The sequence below is a fragment of the Dipteris shenzhenensis genome, chromosome 27 (assembly GCF_047967505.1).
Source record: "Dipteris shenzhenensis isolate YYH24624 ecotype China chromosome 27, Dip_SZ_1.0, whole genome shotgun sequence".
In the NCBI taxonomy this organism is placed as follows: domain Eukaryota; kingdom Viridiplantae; phylum Streptophyta; class Polypodiopsida; order Gleicheniales; family Dipteridaceae; genus Dipteris; species Dipteris shenzhenensis.
This window is the reverse complement of record NC_141622.1, coordinates 45,017,709-45,032,501: the sequence shown is the minus strand read 5'-3', so window position 1 is coordinate 45,032,501 and position 14,793 is coordinate 45,017,709. Positions and strand designations below refer to the sequence as shown.

Sequence of the window (14,793 nt, the reverse complement as noted above, 5' to 3'; positions counted from 1 at the left end):
GTCAGTGTGAAAAGGAATAAATATATTCTTTCACATGCTTTACATTCAATGTTCATATAAGAGAAACACTCGGGGGGGTCACTCATCATATGTAACCCTATCACGTGAGTTCAAAAGAAGGATATTTTTTATTCCTAGAATTTACAGAAATAAATATACATAAGGGACTATTTTAAATAGTTTTGGAAAAAATTTACAGATTTGTATAGAAAAGGGGTACATTTTATTAATGAAAAAACTTACAGATAAGGGATTTTAAATATAGGCCTTGAACGCACGTGATATAGAGGGTTTATACATAGTGACCCCCCCGAGGAGAAACACTTTTCTGTGCAGAATTTGGTGATTCTGACACCGCAAACGCGTCCGGAACGGCCCAAAACATCCGGAACGGCACTGGAAATGCTGGAATCGGACATCTGGAGGCCTGGAAACGGCCAAAAAAGGCCGAAAAACGCGATTTGTAGAAAAACGCGATTTGGGACTTTTGAGAAATGCTGGAATCGGATATCCGGAGGCCCGGAAACGGCCAAAAAAGGTCGAAAAACGCGATTTGCAGAAAAACGCGATTTGGAACTTTTGAATCTAAAGGCCGAAAAACGCAATTTGGGACTTTTGAATGAAAAACGCGATTTGGGACTTTTGAGATTCAAAAGTTCCAAATCGCGTTTTTCGGCTTTTTTTGGCCGTTTTCGGGCCTCCGGATGTCCGATTTCAGCATTTCCAGTGCCGTTTCGGGGGTTTTGGGCCGTTTCGGACGCGTCTGCAGTGTCAGAATTAAATCTTTTAAAGATTCAAATTAGATCACCTCATTAATGTGACATGCTTCTACGAACAGATAGTACTATTTCTTTTTCTTATTTTCATCTTCTTTTGTTGAATTTTCAACGTTACGTTGGCCCACTCCTGATTGGTTGAGAGCCTATTTTCTCTCTCTTCTAAAAGGCCCCAAAATGAGCTCCCTTTTTTCCTAATATGATCAATCATCTCTTAGATCCCATGCATATCTTCAAGAATGTGGGGGCTACTATTTGGGCACACTTGGTTGGTTCCAAAGACTCGAGACGAGTGTGACAAGACTTGCATGCTATGAATAGGATGTCTTATTTTTTGCCCCAAGTGCATGCTTCGGGAAAAGTTATCCTCCCGAAAGCAACACGGATCCTCTCTATGAGGGAGGAGGCATCGGTTAAGGTGGACATTGCCTCTTTTCAAACATCCACAGGGTACACGCATTGCTTGAAAGGAGCATTTTCAAAGGACAATAAGCTTAGTGGCTCAAGTCCCATGATTGGCACAAGGTCTTACAGGTATTCTAAGCTATAGGATTAGTGTACCAATAATCATGATGTGTTAGCATAATTATGATTATGTTATATTATTGACATGACTTCTTTGTTGCTTTGATAGTTCATCCTCCCAATTACAATAAAAGGATGCTTACAAGAAGATGTTAGAAATGCTATATTCAAGATCAATGGCATTGTGAGGTATGCTTACTATCAAATCACATTGATTGCATTTTCTTCAATTTAAGCTGAATAATCTATAGATTGATTATGAAAATATCTTACATGGGCATGTGAAATAGGTGGATATATCAAAAAGAGATCTCCATATCGAGCATCAAGAAGGCTAGGGTGGAATCCATCGAGGTCGTATGCTTGCTTGAGAAGCACTTTCCCTCGAGCATTATGACAACTCAAGTGCACTTGCTTGTGCACATAGTTGATGAGGTGGCTATTGCAGGTACCGTTCAGTGGATGTTTTTTCTCGAGCGGTTTATGAAAACTTTGAAGGGACTTGTAAGACAAAGAGCAAGACTGGAAGCAAGCATGGCAGAGGGATGGCTTGTGCAAGAGTCATTAGTATATATCACGGAGTTTCTTGCATTCACAAATCCCGATATGCCACAAGCTTGGTATAACAAGGATGGTGATCGCATCGTTGGCGAGGTTCCCCAAGGAAAGGGGATTGAAAGAAAGATGAGCGAAGAGCAAATAAAGAAATTCAATAAGCTTTGTATCCTCAATAGCAAGGAGATGCAAAAGTGGATTGAGAGATATGAAGCGGCCAAAGTAGAAAGAATAAATACAAGGATGAGATTCAGAGTAATGTACAGGCGATCGCAACCATATCCACAGGATTTGGCTCTTCTCCCCACTCACATGTCACTTGATTGGCTACAATTGGCTCTATGTAAAGCCGAACGCAATGGAGAGACAATAAACGAGCGCGAGTGAGAGTTATCATCTGGATGTATGATGCATGTAAGTTTCTTACCTCTTGATGTAATTAAGTAATTATTTTTGGCAATATACACTATAAAATAGATGCATCTTCATTGTTTTAATGATGCCCTTTTATAGTACAAAAAGTACAGTGCATTATGGTCATATGGACGACATTTTTGTGTGGAACGCATCGATTCAAAGAGAGTCATGTATGATTGTGGAGTCATGGCTAACTTCACACAAGATAGCCGAGCAAGTGCTTCAAATACCAATCTTCTCTCCTCACAGTTGGATTATTGTGGAACCATATGTGAAATCTATGAAGTTGATTTCAAACGATTTAGTATTTTCATTCTTGATATAAAATGGTTTAGAACTATTTACAACGGTCCCCATGTGATAGTCAGAAAACATAGTAGCGGTTTCTTTGCAATAGACTCCACCAAACTTTGGACTGATGAAAGTGATACTTTTGTTCTTCCCGAGCACTGTGAGCAGGTGCATACTAATGATTTAATTAATCGAAGCTTTCGTTTTTAAAGATCTATTTATACATGTACTTAACCATGATTTCATATATATAATTGACGACATTTGGCACCCATCTTCAATATAGGTGGTTTTTCATCCGGATCGTTCTGATCCAAGATGGTGGTACGTGATCCAAGTTACACCATGAAGTAAGCAAATTTTTGAAGATAGAGATGTGGATATGGAGATGCCACTACCAATGCCAGAACCAATTGATCTAGATGAATCTAGTGAAGAAGATGAAGATCACAATATGAGCCAAGAGGAAGATGCGCATAATGACATCGCATGGGAGGAAGATGGAGATCACGATATTGAGGAAGAAGACAACGATCATCAAGAATCACCACACTTTATTGAAGAAGATGATCAAGTACTTTTAGGTGAACGTACGATGCTAGGGAACGATGATGATATAGGAGATCAACTCGGTATAGAGTTAGAGATAGACTTGTTTGGCATGTTAGACTTGGCTCAAGATGAAACCGTTGATGTAAAAGCTCTTCATTGATTTTTTTCATCTCAAACTTGGACATGAATATATGAGCTTCAAAGGCTTAATGTACATGCTCTCATACTTTTATTCTCTCAAAAGATCAAACATGTATGAAAATTTTAAAAAAATTGCCATTGGAGAAAACTAATTTAAGGTCAATATGAGAAAAAAAACTCTCTGTAAAACGTCGCTATAAAAAAGTATCTCAATGTCGCTATATAACGATACTTACAATTCTCATAAAAGTCACTATATAGCAAATTTAGCAATGGTCACTATATAGCAACATTAGACTAAAGTCGCTATATAGCAATGCTTGATCAGGCACGCTTCCAATATCGATGATTAGCGTCTCGTGCACGCTAAACGTTGGTACTTAAACATCACAATAGGATCCGTGTGTAGTAGTGATTCCTCATTCACCTTGGATATATGATGGCATCTCTCTCCATCAGAAGCACACATGTCTTCATTACGATGGATTCTTTGTCCATTGGTAGTAGCCAGTCTTATGGCTCCATACCTTTCTAGTTGTATTTGTTTGGGGTTGAAGCCAAGTATCACTGAAGATGTTCTAATTGCTCTCTAAGCTGGTCTTTGTGCTCATTTTGTTGTTCTACCAAGGAGATGGCCATCCGTTCAAAATCGAAACTCTCTATAGTTAGGTGCTCAAACTCTATTTGCCACTATGGGCCTTCACCCACCAATCTTCTAGAATGCCTCAACATAGGATGTTGCCATTTCAGTCACATATCACTGAGCAATATGACCCACATGAACCTCAAAAAGTGGAAAAATGGATGGATTTACATCCAAAAATTCACTCCTCATTATCATCAATCTCTGACATCATATTGTCACACACTGCATAATGACTGGCCTGTTTTCTTTTTCCAGTACCACTTTTGTAACCATTTCTAGACAAAGTTTCTTTTTTCCACAGTAGACTATGATCTTAGAGGCACCCCAATCTTGTTTTACCTTGGCTATTTTAAACCATGGTCTTCCCAATAGCATTAGGTATGAAAAATCTCCCTTTTTCGTCTAAAGGACCACAAATTTTGCTTTGAATGACATGCGTTAAATGATAATCTGCTAATTTTGAACAAGTAGTTGACCTCATCTTTGGTCGGCCATTTTTACCTGAAAAGGTGCTCCATCCAACTCCCATCAAGCCCATATTTTCACACCTGAGCCCCCATCTAGTAATGTTCCTAATCTTTCTTGACCATTACGATGCACTTTAATTGTCGGTACCTTGTAGTCCATGTCATCAAGTTCCATATACATTACTGGTGGTTATTGCTAACAAGGTTGGTAGTATTCGTCATAAGGGAATCTTGGTTTTTTTTTCTCCTTATTTTCCTCTTACAATTTCTTGATAAAGTTCTCCTCAAATATTGGAGCCAAATGCAACAATTGATCCAATGTGATCTTGATGGATGCTTGCTTCAATGCTTGAAATAACTCATCCAAGATGGTCTCTTCATCATGCTTTCGACTACTTGTCCCTTGCTCCTAGACTACTGATTGGTCCCCTAGATTCAAACTACTTGTCAGACTTGTGGTTGGATTTGTTGTTGAACTATTTGTCAGACCTTTTATTGAACTTGATATTGGATTGTTTGCCAGACTTGTGGTCAGAATTGTTGTCCAATTGTTTGTTGGACTGCCTATCAGATTCATTTTTTGATTTGCTAGATTGGTCCATTATTATTGGCCCACCAATTGCTAAACTCTATTCTTTGCCTCTTTGTCTTGTTCCTTCTGATGCTATCCAGACCTCTTATTGATCCTTCCATCTCAACGCTTTCTCCTTTGCTTCTTTCTTTACTTGTGGTTTGTCTTGAATTGGTCCTTTTGATCTAGTGACTACTAGAAACTCCACTCCTAATAATTTTTTTGGTATAGTCTCAATTAAGGATTTTTAGCCACATTAGTTGGTGGCAATGTAATTTAATGGATAGTGGCAAGTCTATAGACCTAGGATTATACCTTGGAGACAAATAGGCCCAAATTGATTATAAAGGATGAGGAAAGAGAGTGGTATAAAGGGAATAGTGTTATCCCTCCCTTCAAAAGGTGGCATGTATAAAGGCCAAATGATTGACTTTGGTGTTCACTTACTGGTTGCACACATTGGAATACATGATGTCCTCCTCCTCTTTGGAGTTGTCTCTTGTAAGTTGTTCTCTCATAATTCCTTTCATGAATGCCATGTTCTCTTCTCATCTTTCCTTCTTCTTCTCCTCCTCCTCTCCCTTCTCCACTCCCCTCTCCTCTCCCTCTTCTTCTCCATATGGATACATGATTACAACAAGCCGCTATTAATGGAATACAAAACTCCATTCTTTGGGGGTTTGGAAAATAGAGGACCAAACTAGCTATGCATTGCTGAAAGACAAAACTAAGATCTATGAGATAGTTGAGATATTATCACTACAAAAAAGAATGCACTTCTCTCTCTCATTACTTAAAGGAAAGGAAGAAAAATTATGCAACACTGCACTCAGAAAAGCAGTATGGGAAACATAATGTACAAAATAGATAATAGTAAAAATTGTGTTCATCACCAGATAAGCTACTATAAGAACATCACATTGCGTATTCCTCTCTCTCAGTATGTCTCTTACATTCTTGATATATCCGACTCCGCGGTTGGTATTTCAATTACAACTTCTAATAGTTAAGACTCTTGACCATTCCAATAGTAAAGTTGAATTACTTATTTTACCCCTTAACACCTGGCACACTCGGTGGTAGGAATTTGGAGTACATTCCTGACCTAAACCTACCTCAAAATTTTAGATTTTGACTTTTGGAAAGTAGTGAACTCTTGCATCTGATGTAACATCCCATCAAACCAAGACTACCATGAACGTTTATGAAGTAGACACACTTAAATATACACAAAGGTATGAATGAAATGAGATAAGCATGGACAGAACAAGAAGCACACTCATGTGGGGTCTTTACAAATCTACACTAATCAGGAATGTTTGTGGAGGATGCAACTATTTCTAACTCGATAAGTAGCACCTACAGATCCAATACATGAAAGCAATAATGATCCGCATCTAATGTCAAATCTGCATGCAAGATCCGATGGAATAAGGAATATGCAGGATAGCTCCAAAGATCAGGAACCGCCGTGGCTGCCATCAAAACAGAGTAGAGATTGTCCCACTGCCATCACATATGCAGTGATGCCACAACACCTGCACTCGGACAACACGGTGGTATATCGAACACACAGGCTAGTACAACTTTCACAACAAGACAAAGCACCTATAGATGCACACACAGACGCGTTTCCATAACTTTAAAAAAAACTTACAGATGCATCTATTGGTGCGTCTACAGACCCGCGTCTAAAGGCGTGTCTATATAATAGACAAACGCGCTTAAAGACACACAAATAGATGCTCTACTAGAATAGAGAGATGCGTGTATAGATGCATCTATAGATGTGTAAATAGATGCCCTCTTGAACAAAGAGATGCGTACATAGACATGTTTATAGACGCTCTACAAAATATTATTTATTAATAAAAGCAAAATTTTGTGTGCTTGAACAAAATGTTGTGTATGTTGTGTATGCCATGTAGTTACAAGAATCCCATTTCCACATTGTGCAATTCAATTCTTACAACCAACTGTATTTTAATTAGCACTCTTGCAAGTACGTCTATAGCCGATGATTACAATTCCAAATAAAACATTACAACTCCAAAATGTTTAGTTCACAAGGCATTAATTGATAGAACGTTGCACAAGAAAATTGAAAGCCAAAAAAATAAAAAGTGTATATTAATTCGTAGCTCAAAAAGTGCTTGTATGTACATATAGCATGAAGCCAAGCCACATCCTGTGGCTTCAAATACAAAAAATAAGAGGAGTGTATATACAAGAGAGGCACGAAGCCAAGCCAGTGGCTTTAAGTATAAAAAACAGTAGCTAGCACTACTTCTACGACTAATCTAAGTTCTTCACGTCCTCGCTCCCTTCTATGCCCCCTTCTTCCTCATCTTCTTCTGCAGGGCCCTATAAACGAGGGACAACATGTATCAATGTATGAAAAATCAAATCTTTACTTACAATATTGACATTATTTAATTGTTTTCAAATACCCAAGGGGCGCTCCAATAGCCCGGATATACTGCTCCTCAGTAATCAACCCATCATCATAGAAGTGCCTCCATGTATCTCCTCTACGATGGTGGTGGTGGTAGGCTATCTCGACAGCAGTAGGATACCTGCCCACGACATCAAGCTGTAAGATGACACAATTTGCAGAGGGGTTAGTACAAAGAAACAACCTCCTAATAAACTACATAAACAATATAATTTGGGATTGATACTTACGAATTGGGCTTCCATATTACTCCATTTGGATCCTTTGTGCCTCTACATTCTGCAGACTGGGGTCCGCCTTCCCTGCCTTCATTGCTTTCTTCCACTCATGCTTGTGAGCGGTGTGGGGTAGGCCCCTTGGTGGTTGACCTCCCTCGAGCCTGGCAATCTCCGCTAGTGCCTGCCTCTTAAGCGAAGATGTTTTATTGCTAAGTATCATAACAATCTTTGACTTGGCCCATTTATTTGTGAGCTGAACATTGGGGGGATTGGGATACCTAGAGCGAACAACAGTGATGGTCTCATCAGCCAACCTTTTTGGATGGTCTTTGTAGTGAATAAAGCAATCTCTGTAGTTGGTGGTAGGCTATCTCGACAGCAGTAGGATACCTGCCCACGACATCAAGCTGTAAGATGACACAATTTGCAGAGGGGTTAGTACAAAGAAACAACCTCCTAATAAACTACATAAACAATATAATTTGGGATTGATACTTACGAATTGGGCTTCCATATTACTCCATTTGGATCCTTTGTGCCTCTACATTCTGCAGACTGGGGTCCGCCTTCCCTGCCTTCATTGCTTTCTTCCACTCATGCTTGTGAGCGGTGTGGGGTAGGCCCCTTGGTGGTTGACCTCCCTCGAGCCTGGCAATCTCCGCTAGTGCCTGCCTCTTAAGCGAAGATGTTTTATTGCTAAGTATCATAACAATCTTTGACTTGGCCCATTTATTTGTGAGCTGAACATTGGGGGGATTGGGATACCTAGAGCGAACAACAGTGATGGTCTCATCAGCCAACCTTTTTGGATGGTCTTTGTAGTGAATAAAGCAATCTCTGTAGTTGTTAGCAATTATAGAGTGCATGAAGGCCATGATGTCCTTCCCCCGTGCATCCATCAAGATGCCTCCTGTCTGAGTGATGTCATAGTAGATTGTACCATCACCCTCTGGCACGTCTACATCATCTGAATCATCCCCGTCCCCACCATTACCCCTCTGAAAGCACTATGCCATGCATCCCCCACTGCTCTCCCTGCTACTACGACTACTACTGTGTCGTGTCAAGCTAGTACGCTCACCACTCGTAGCTGGAGAAGCAACTCTTGATAGCACGGGACTACGTTGACCACTCGTAGCTAGAGAACTGAGTCTCGACTGAACGGGAGTATGTCAATGGCTCTGCGAGGCAGAAGGGCCTCTTGACGACATGGGGGAAGGGGCTCGGCTCTGTAGCCAACTAGGCTATCTCACTCCACTGGGGTAATCTCAGCTGGTGTGGGGTTGGGGTAGTGCTGACTTCTTGGGGGTGTTTAGAGTACCCATCATGTAGCCGTATAACTTCCCAAGACTGTGAGGGTGTCCCAAAAGGTTTTATAACTCCCGAAAGATGGTCTCCCAAAGATTAGGTGGGGCTGAAGAGCTTCCTAGCCACATGATGAACTGAAGAAAAGAAAAAAAGAAGATTACTGATGAACTGAAAAAAAGAAGAAAAAAAAGAGAAAAAGAGAGAAAGAAAGAGAGGAGAAAAGATAGGAAAATAGAGGAAAAGAGAGGAGAAAAAAAGAGAGAAAAAGTGGGGATAAAAGAGAGAAGAAAGGAGAGGAAAAGAGAGGAGAAAAAGAGAGAAAAAGTGGGAATAAAAGAGAGAAAAAGAGAGAAGGAAAGAGAGGGAAAAGAGAGGAAAATAGAGGAAAAGAGAGGAGATAAGAGAGGAAAATTACCACGAAAAGAGAAGGAAAGAGAGGATAAAGCAGAGAAGGAAAAAGAGAGAAAAGGTGAGGATAAAAGAGAGAAAAAGAGAGAAGGAAAGAGAGGAGAAAGGAGAGAAAAAGAGAGAAAAAAAAGAGAGAAAAAGTGGGGATAAAAGAGAGAAAAAGAGAAGAAAAGAGAGGAAAAAAGAGAGGAAAATAGAGGAAAAGAGAGGAGAAAAAAGAGAGAAAAAGAGAGGAGATAAGAGAGGAAAATTACCACGAAAAGAGAAGGAAAGAGAGGATAAAAGAGAGAAGGAAAAAGAGAGAAAAGGTAAGGATAAAAGAGAGAAAAAGAGAGAAGGAAAGAGAGGAGAAAGGAGAGGAAAAGAGAGGAAAATTACCACAAAAAGAGAAGGAAAGAGAGAATAAAAGAGAGAAGGAAAAAGAGAGAAAAAGAGAGAAGGAAAGAGAGGAGAAAAGAGAGGAGGGAAAGAGAGAAAAATAGAGAAGGAAAGAGATGAGAAAAGAGACGAAAAGAATAGTGATGTGATGAAAAGATGGGTGACAAGATACGAGGATGCAAAGGCAAGAAGACAAGAAGAAAGGGCTCTCTTTCATACACACCACGGATCTCGTGTGCCATACCCTCAGTATCTAAGAGCACTTCCAAAGAATATTCATGTGGATTGGCTACTTGACGAAATGGAGAGAGCAGAGAGAGACGAGGGGATGCATATCACAATGGAAGAATGGGAGTATGCTAGGGGATGTATGAGCAAGGTTAGTATATAGAATGTTATGCATAAGTTAGAGCTTTCAATAATTTAGATTGCTTATTTATTTGATTTTGTCTTGGTATAGTGTACTATGTTCAATGCTATATGGTGTAAGGGCAAGCATTTTCGAACACAATGGATTGATGACAAGAGAAACACACAAGATTGCGGCATCATTACTGGCTTTGAGGGAGCTAATGGAGCCATGGATGATTATTATGGCATAATCCAAGATATTATTAAGCTTGATTTTCGACGCTTCTTTATGTATGTTTTGGATGTAAAGTGGTTTAAGGATGTGGTGGAAAGAGGCCCTAATGCAATAATCAAATGCCATGCAAGTGGCTTTGTAACTATTGACTCCACAAAATTTTGGCAAAGTAAGAAGGACACACTAGTACTACCGCAACAATGTGAACAAGTATTGTACACACATATAAAATACTCACTTTTAAATATTTGATACCTTCGATGCAAGGAAAATAACATGATTGTATTTGTGTTTGAATTAGGTTGTCTATCAACCAATGGTGGATAATAATAGATGGTGGCATGTCATACCTATTACGCCACGTTCCAAAGTGATGTATAATTTACTAATATGGAGCGTAGGGAGGATGATCATGGCCATGGAGGTGATGATGACCATGATACGAGAGAGGAGAATAATCATGAGATAGGAGATACAGATATTGAGGCCATCATCCATGAGGACGAGCCTACCATTGGTGATGCTGATTTTGATGAGCACATGAGTAGCACAAGTAGTAGTGGGTTGAATGTATTTGTAGATCTCAACACTGGTTTGGATTTTGAAGTAGATAGTTTGGCAAGGGTTGATCTCATTGAGGATGAGATTGAACCGTAGCCCATCATTAACATTGGCAAAACTATTTTACATATTCTCTCATTCTTCTCATCTCACTTAATTTTTGTATATGTGGCATGGGTTTGTAAAAAAGCATTGATGTACATTTATCAGGCTGCCCCAAAATCTCACTTTCTATATTCTCTGTTTTACATCTAAATCCACGTCTGAATCTGCGTCTAATTAATAGTGCAGACACATTGGTAGACATGCTAATAAACGTGCTAATAGATACGCTATTAGATGCACTATTAGATGCACTAATAGACGCACTAATAGACGCGCTATTAGATGCACTATTAGACGTGCTCGTAATTTCTCTATCCAAACAGCACCTATAGACGCGCCCGCTATTTTGTGCACCTATGAAGCGCATCTATAGTTGCTTTGTGTTGTATTTCAGAGAGAACCACCATGAAAGACAGCCAGCGTCGAGTAGAAGAGAGTTATGCATGTCAAGCAATAGAAAGGGGAGTCAAGCGGTGCCACCATAGAATTCTGTCAAGCCACCAGAGACAACCAACGTCATCTGGCGTCCAAGCACACCGCCCTTGTCCAAGACCACGAAGCCTCCAGGAACCAGAAAGTCGGTCCTCACATCTCTCCCATAGATCCGGATTCCATCAGGCCGGAGAGAGCATGTAGAAGGAGAGAAGGAGAGAAATCCGTCAGGCCACTAGAGAGAGCAGGAGAGAGGAGCCCACGAGAGAGAGGAGAGCCACTTAGCCGCCACCTACACACCAAAAAGAGAGAGTTGAACTCTAAAAAACCCTAACCCATGTATTAAGAAAATTAACTAGCCCTAAACCTAACTTAACCCACACTAACTCCTGGTCAAATTGACCAAAAGAACGAATCCCCAAACAATAACAAGAATAACACCACAACGCCATAGGACCCTTCCAGGGCCAAAAAGTGATGTAGATACTCGACTCTTGGACAGCGTGCCCTCTTCTTTCTTGATTAGGTTTCGATGCTAAAGGGCTCTCGAGTGTAGTGCAGCCTTAGTCTGCAGGGTCTCGACTGTCAAAGCAAAGTGAATGCTGATGAAAAGCAAGGGATCATGGAAAGCGGGCTGAAGGAATACTATAAAACTTTTTAAGGCGAAGAAGCGTCAAGATGTGACCGTCCGGCGTGCATCGATAATTGTGTGCATGCCTCGTACATGGAGACTAAAATTATGCATTCTTGCAAAGTAGTGGAGTTGTTGGAAAATCGACTGCCCTGTATGATCACAGACCCAATGTTGGATTCGCTCTTTGAAAAAGCTTTGCGCAAGTCGCCAACAATGTTGGATTCTCTTACAATGTTGGATCCAGGTGTTGCCATATCTGACAAGCAAAAGCGAGGAGGGTGCGAGAGCGGTCCAGAGGTTCATATAGGATCCCTCCATCGAAGACCAGGACTATGAGTGCTGTTTTTCTCCTACGGTGATTTTCCGTCCTATATCCAGTTGTGTAGTATTGCCGTGTAATAATCATGCCGACGTTATTGGGCTTAGGACGGACATTGGACTGCATGCAGACGAGAGGCGACCCGGTCAATGGGGATAGCCCTGGAAGGAAGAAAATGCATTTGGCAAATCACACGGCAGCGAGTTCATGGATGAGGCTAGCGGCTGTGTGTTTGTTCCTGCTTTTGCTCAGTTTCTTCTACCTTCCTTCACACGAACGGGTAAGACGGGAGGCTTGGCCGTCACCAGCGAGAGTGACGGACCACATTTTGCGAGAGTTGAGTTTGAATGGCACAAGTCCTTGCCATCACGTGAGGACGACAAGCTTCAAAGTAGTAGGCCTTCCTGCATTCGACGAGCAAAACCAAGTTCAGCAAGGTCCGATTGTGATCAACACAGACGCTACGTTTACCTTCCAGCTGATATCAACGACAGAGAACGGGACGGCACGTTGCTCGGGAGGTGACTTCTACGAACTGGAGCTGACAGGAGATCGATGGAAGTCACGACCTCCTATCACAGATCACGGCAACGGCTCCTACACTGCGTCCATTCTAGTGGACGGAGGCTATCCGGGAAGGTATAATTTCACTGCCAATCTGCTGTTCTACAACTATCATGGTCTGGAACTGGATGCGGACGCGTGGGCGGTGCAGCCATGGTTCAAGATCAGAAAGAGCTTGGAGCTTGAGCTAATTCAAGGCAGGAGCACAGCAGGAGTAGTGTCGTCTGAGCTGAAGAAGTGCACGCGTAGCGACATGCATCACAAGAATTGGAAGGGACGGTGGACTCGCAGTTCATACAACCGCAGCTGCGAGGCAGGCCCCGATGGGCGCTTCAACACTTGCATCCCTGCCTCCCAGGCATGCATCCAACCATGGTGCTATGGACGCATCGCCCTCCTCGAAAGCAATGGATGGGTGTACTCTAGCCACTGTGCCTTCCACATCTGGGAGAGCCAGGAGGCTTGGGATTGCTTGGCTGGCAGATGGCTCTTCTTTTGGGGGGACTCCAACATGAAAGACTTCATCCGCAACCTCCTTGTCTTTGTGCTCGACATCCCACCGCCTAGCTGGGCTAACATGAGTATCTCTTTCCTAGATCGCTCGGTCGAACAGTTTTTCATCAATCCTCGCCGTCTCGACCAAGCCGTCCATATTTCCTCTGTCTTCAATGGACACCATCAAACCTATGAGAATGGCTTAGGCCTTGACTCTCTCTTGGAACCATCATATCGTGATCATCTCCGCACATACTTCAATGGCTCCTCATCTCGTCCAGATACATTCATCTTTGATAGTGGCCTCCATGATGGTAAGCATTTCCCCTCATTGGCTGCCTTCGTCCATGCTATTGATCATGCTAGGAACTTCTGGCAAAGTGCATTTGGGGACATGCCACCTAGAGATATTGTTCTACACACGACTGTTTCTCCTGCTGGTAACTCTCGTTACATGAATTCCAACCCTCATAAAATGGAAGTATTTAACACAGCCATGGTCGAGCATTTTCAACCCCTCAGTGAGCTTCTTATCATTGATGCATTCGATTCCTCATTTCCCTTCCACTTTGATCATTGTTGTAGCGATGGTGGACATTATGGTCAACCTCCCAATGCAAACACATGGCCATGGTTCGGAAAGCCACATCAATATTTTGTTAGCCTAATGCTTGCCCACATGACATTGACATCTATATGTCCTAAACATGGCTAATTTTACAAACTTGACTTGGAATATTATCTCTCTTTATCATTCACCATCTTGTGTCAAGTAGCTCTTACAGTAGCTAGGTAGAAGTTCCACACATTTCATTGGTTGTATTGTAATGGGTAATACTTATTCTTAGATATGAAATCTACATGGCCAAAACTCTATTCACTATCATCAAGCCATGTGTCCGGTATAATACAATCGAAAAAATATTTGACAAATCATATCTTTTTTTGCCACATGGTTTAATATCATGGTAAAAAATAAGGAGGGAACAAGATTATGACAGTGTAGGTCAATGGGCGAATCTTTTCCCATATAGAGTTTTTAAATATTAGCCCTGCTACACTTTTAGGACGAATTTATCAAGTTTGAGACTCTAAAAATTAGCCCACCTTTATTTTTGGGCTAATTAATCAAATTTAAAGCTCTAATTATTAGCCCAACCAACTTGGGAAAGCCTCTAAATTAGCCCTTGGGCTAAAATTCGCCCCTAATTTTTTTCTTGTTTAATATAGTACAGTGGTGTGCCTTTTTGTTGAAGTATTAGTGGGTTGCACTAGGCTGGATTTCTCTTCATGGCACCTCATGTGGGGCAATGTGTTTCTCCCTATATTGAAAATTTAAACTTTCAACTGGAGATATTTTGCAAAAGAATCTATCCATCATTATTGTGA

At 41.1% G+C, this 14,793-nt stretch overlaps 1 protein-coding gene across 1 annotated transcript; it reads left to right on the top strand.

Annotated features, from left to right (window-relative positions):
* Positions 1-12,421: 12,421 nt before the first annotated feature.
* LOC147884370 (uncharacterized) lies at positions 12,422-14,142 on the top strand. Its single transcript, XM_087399145.1, has one exon. The coding sequence runs from the start codon at positions 12,431-12,433 to the stop codon at positions 14,117-14,119; it is 1,689 nt and encodes a 562-aa protein (XP_087255271.1). The 5' UTR covers positions 12,422-12,430; the 3' UTR covers positions 14,120-14,142.
* The last annotated feature ends 651 nt before the right edge of the window (positions 14,143-14,793 follow it).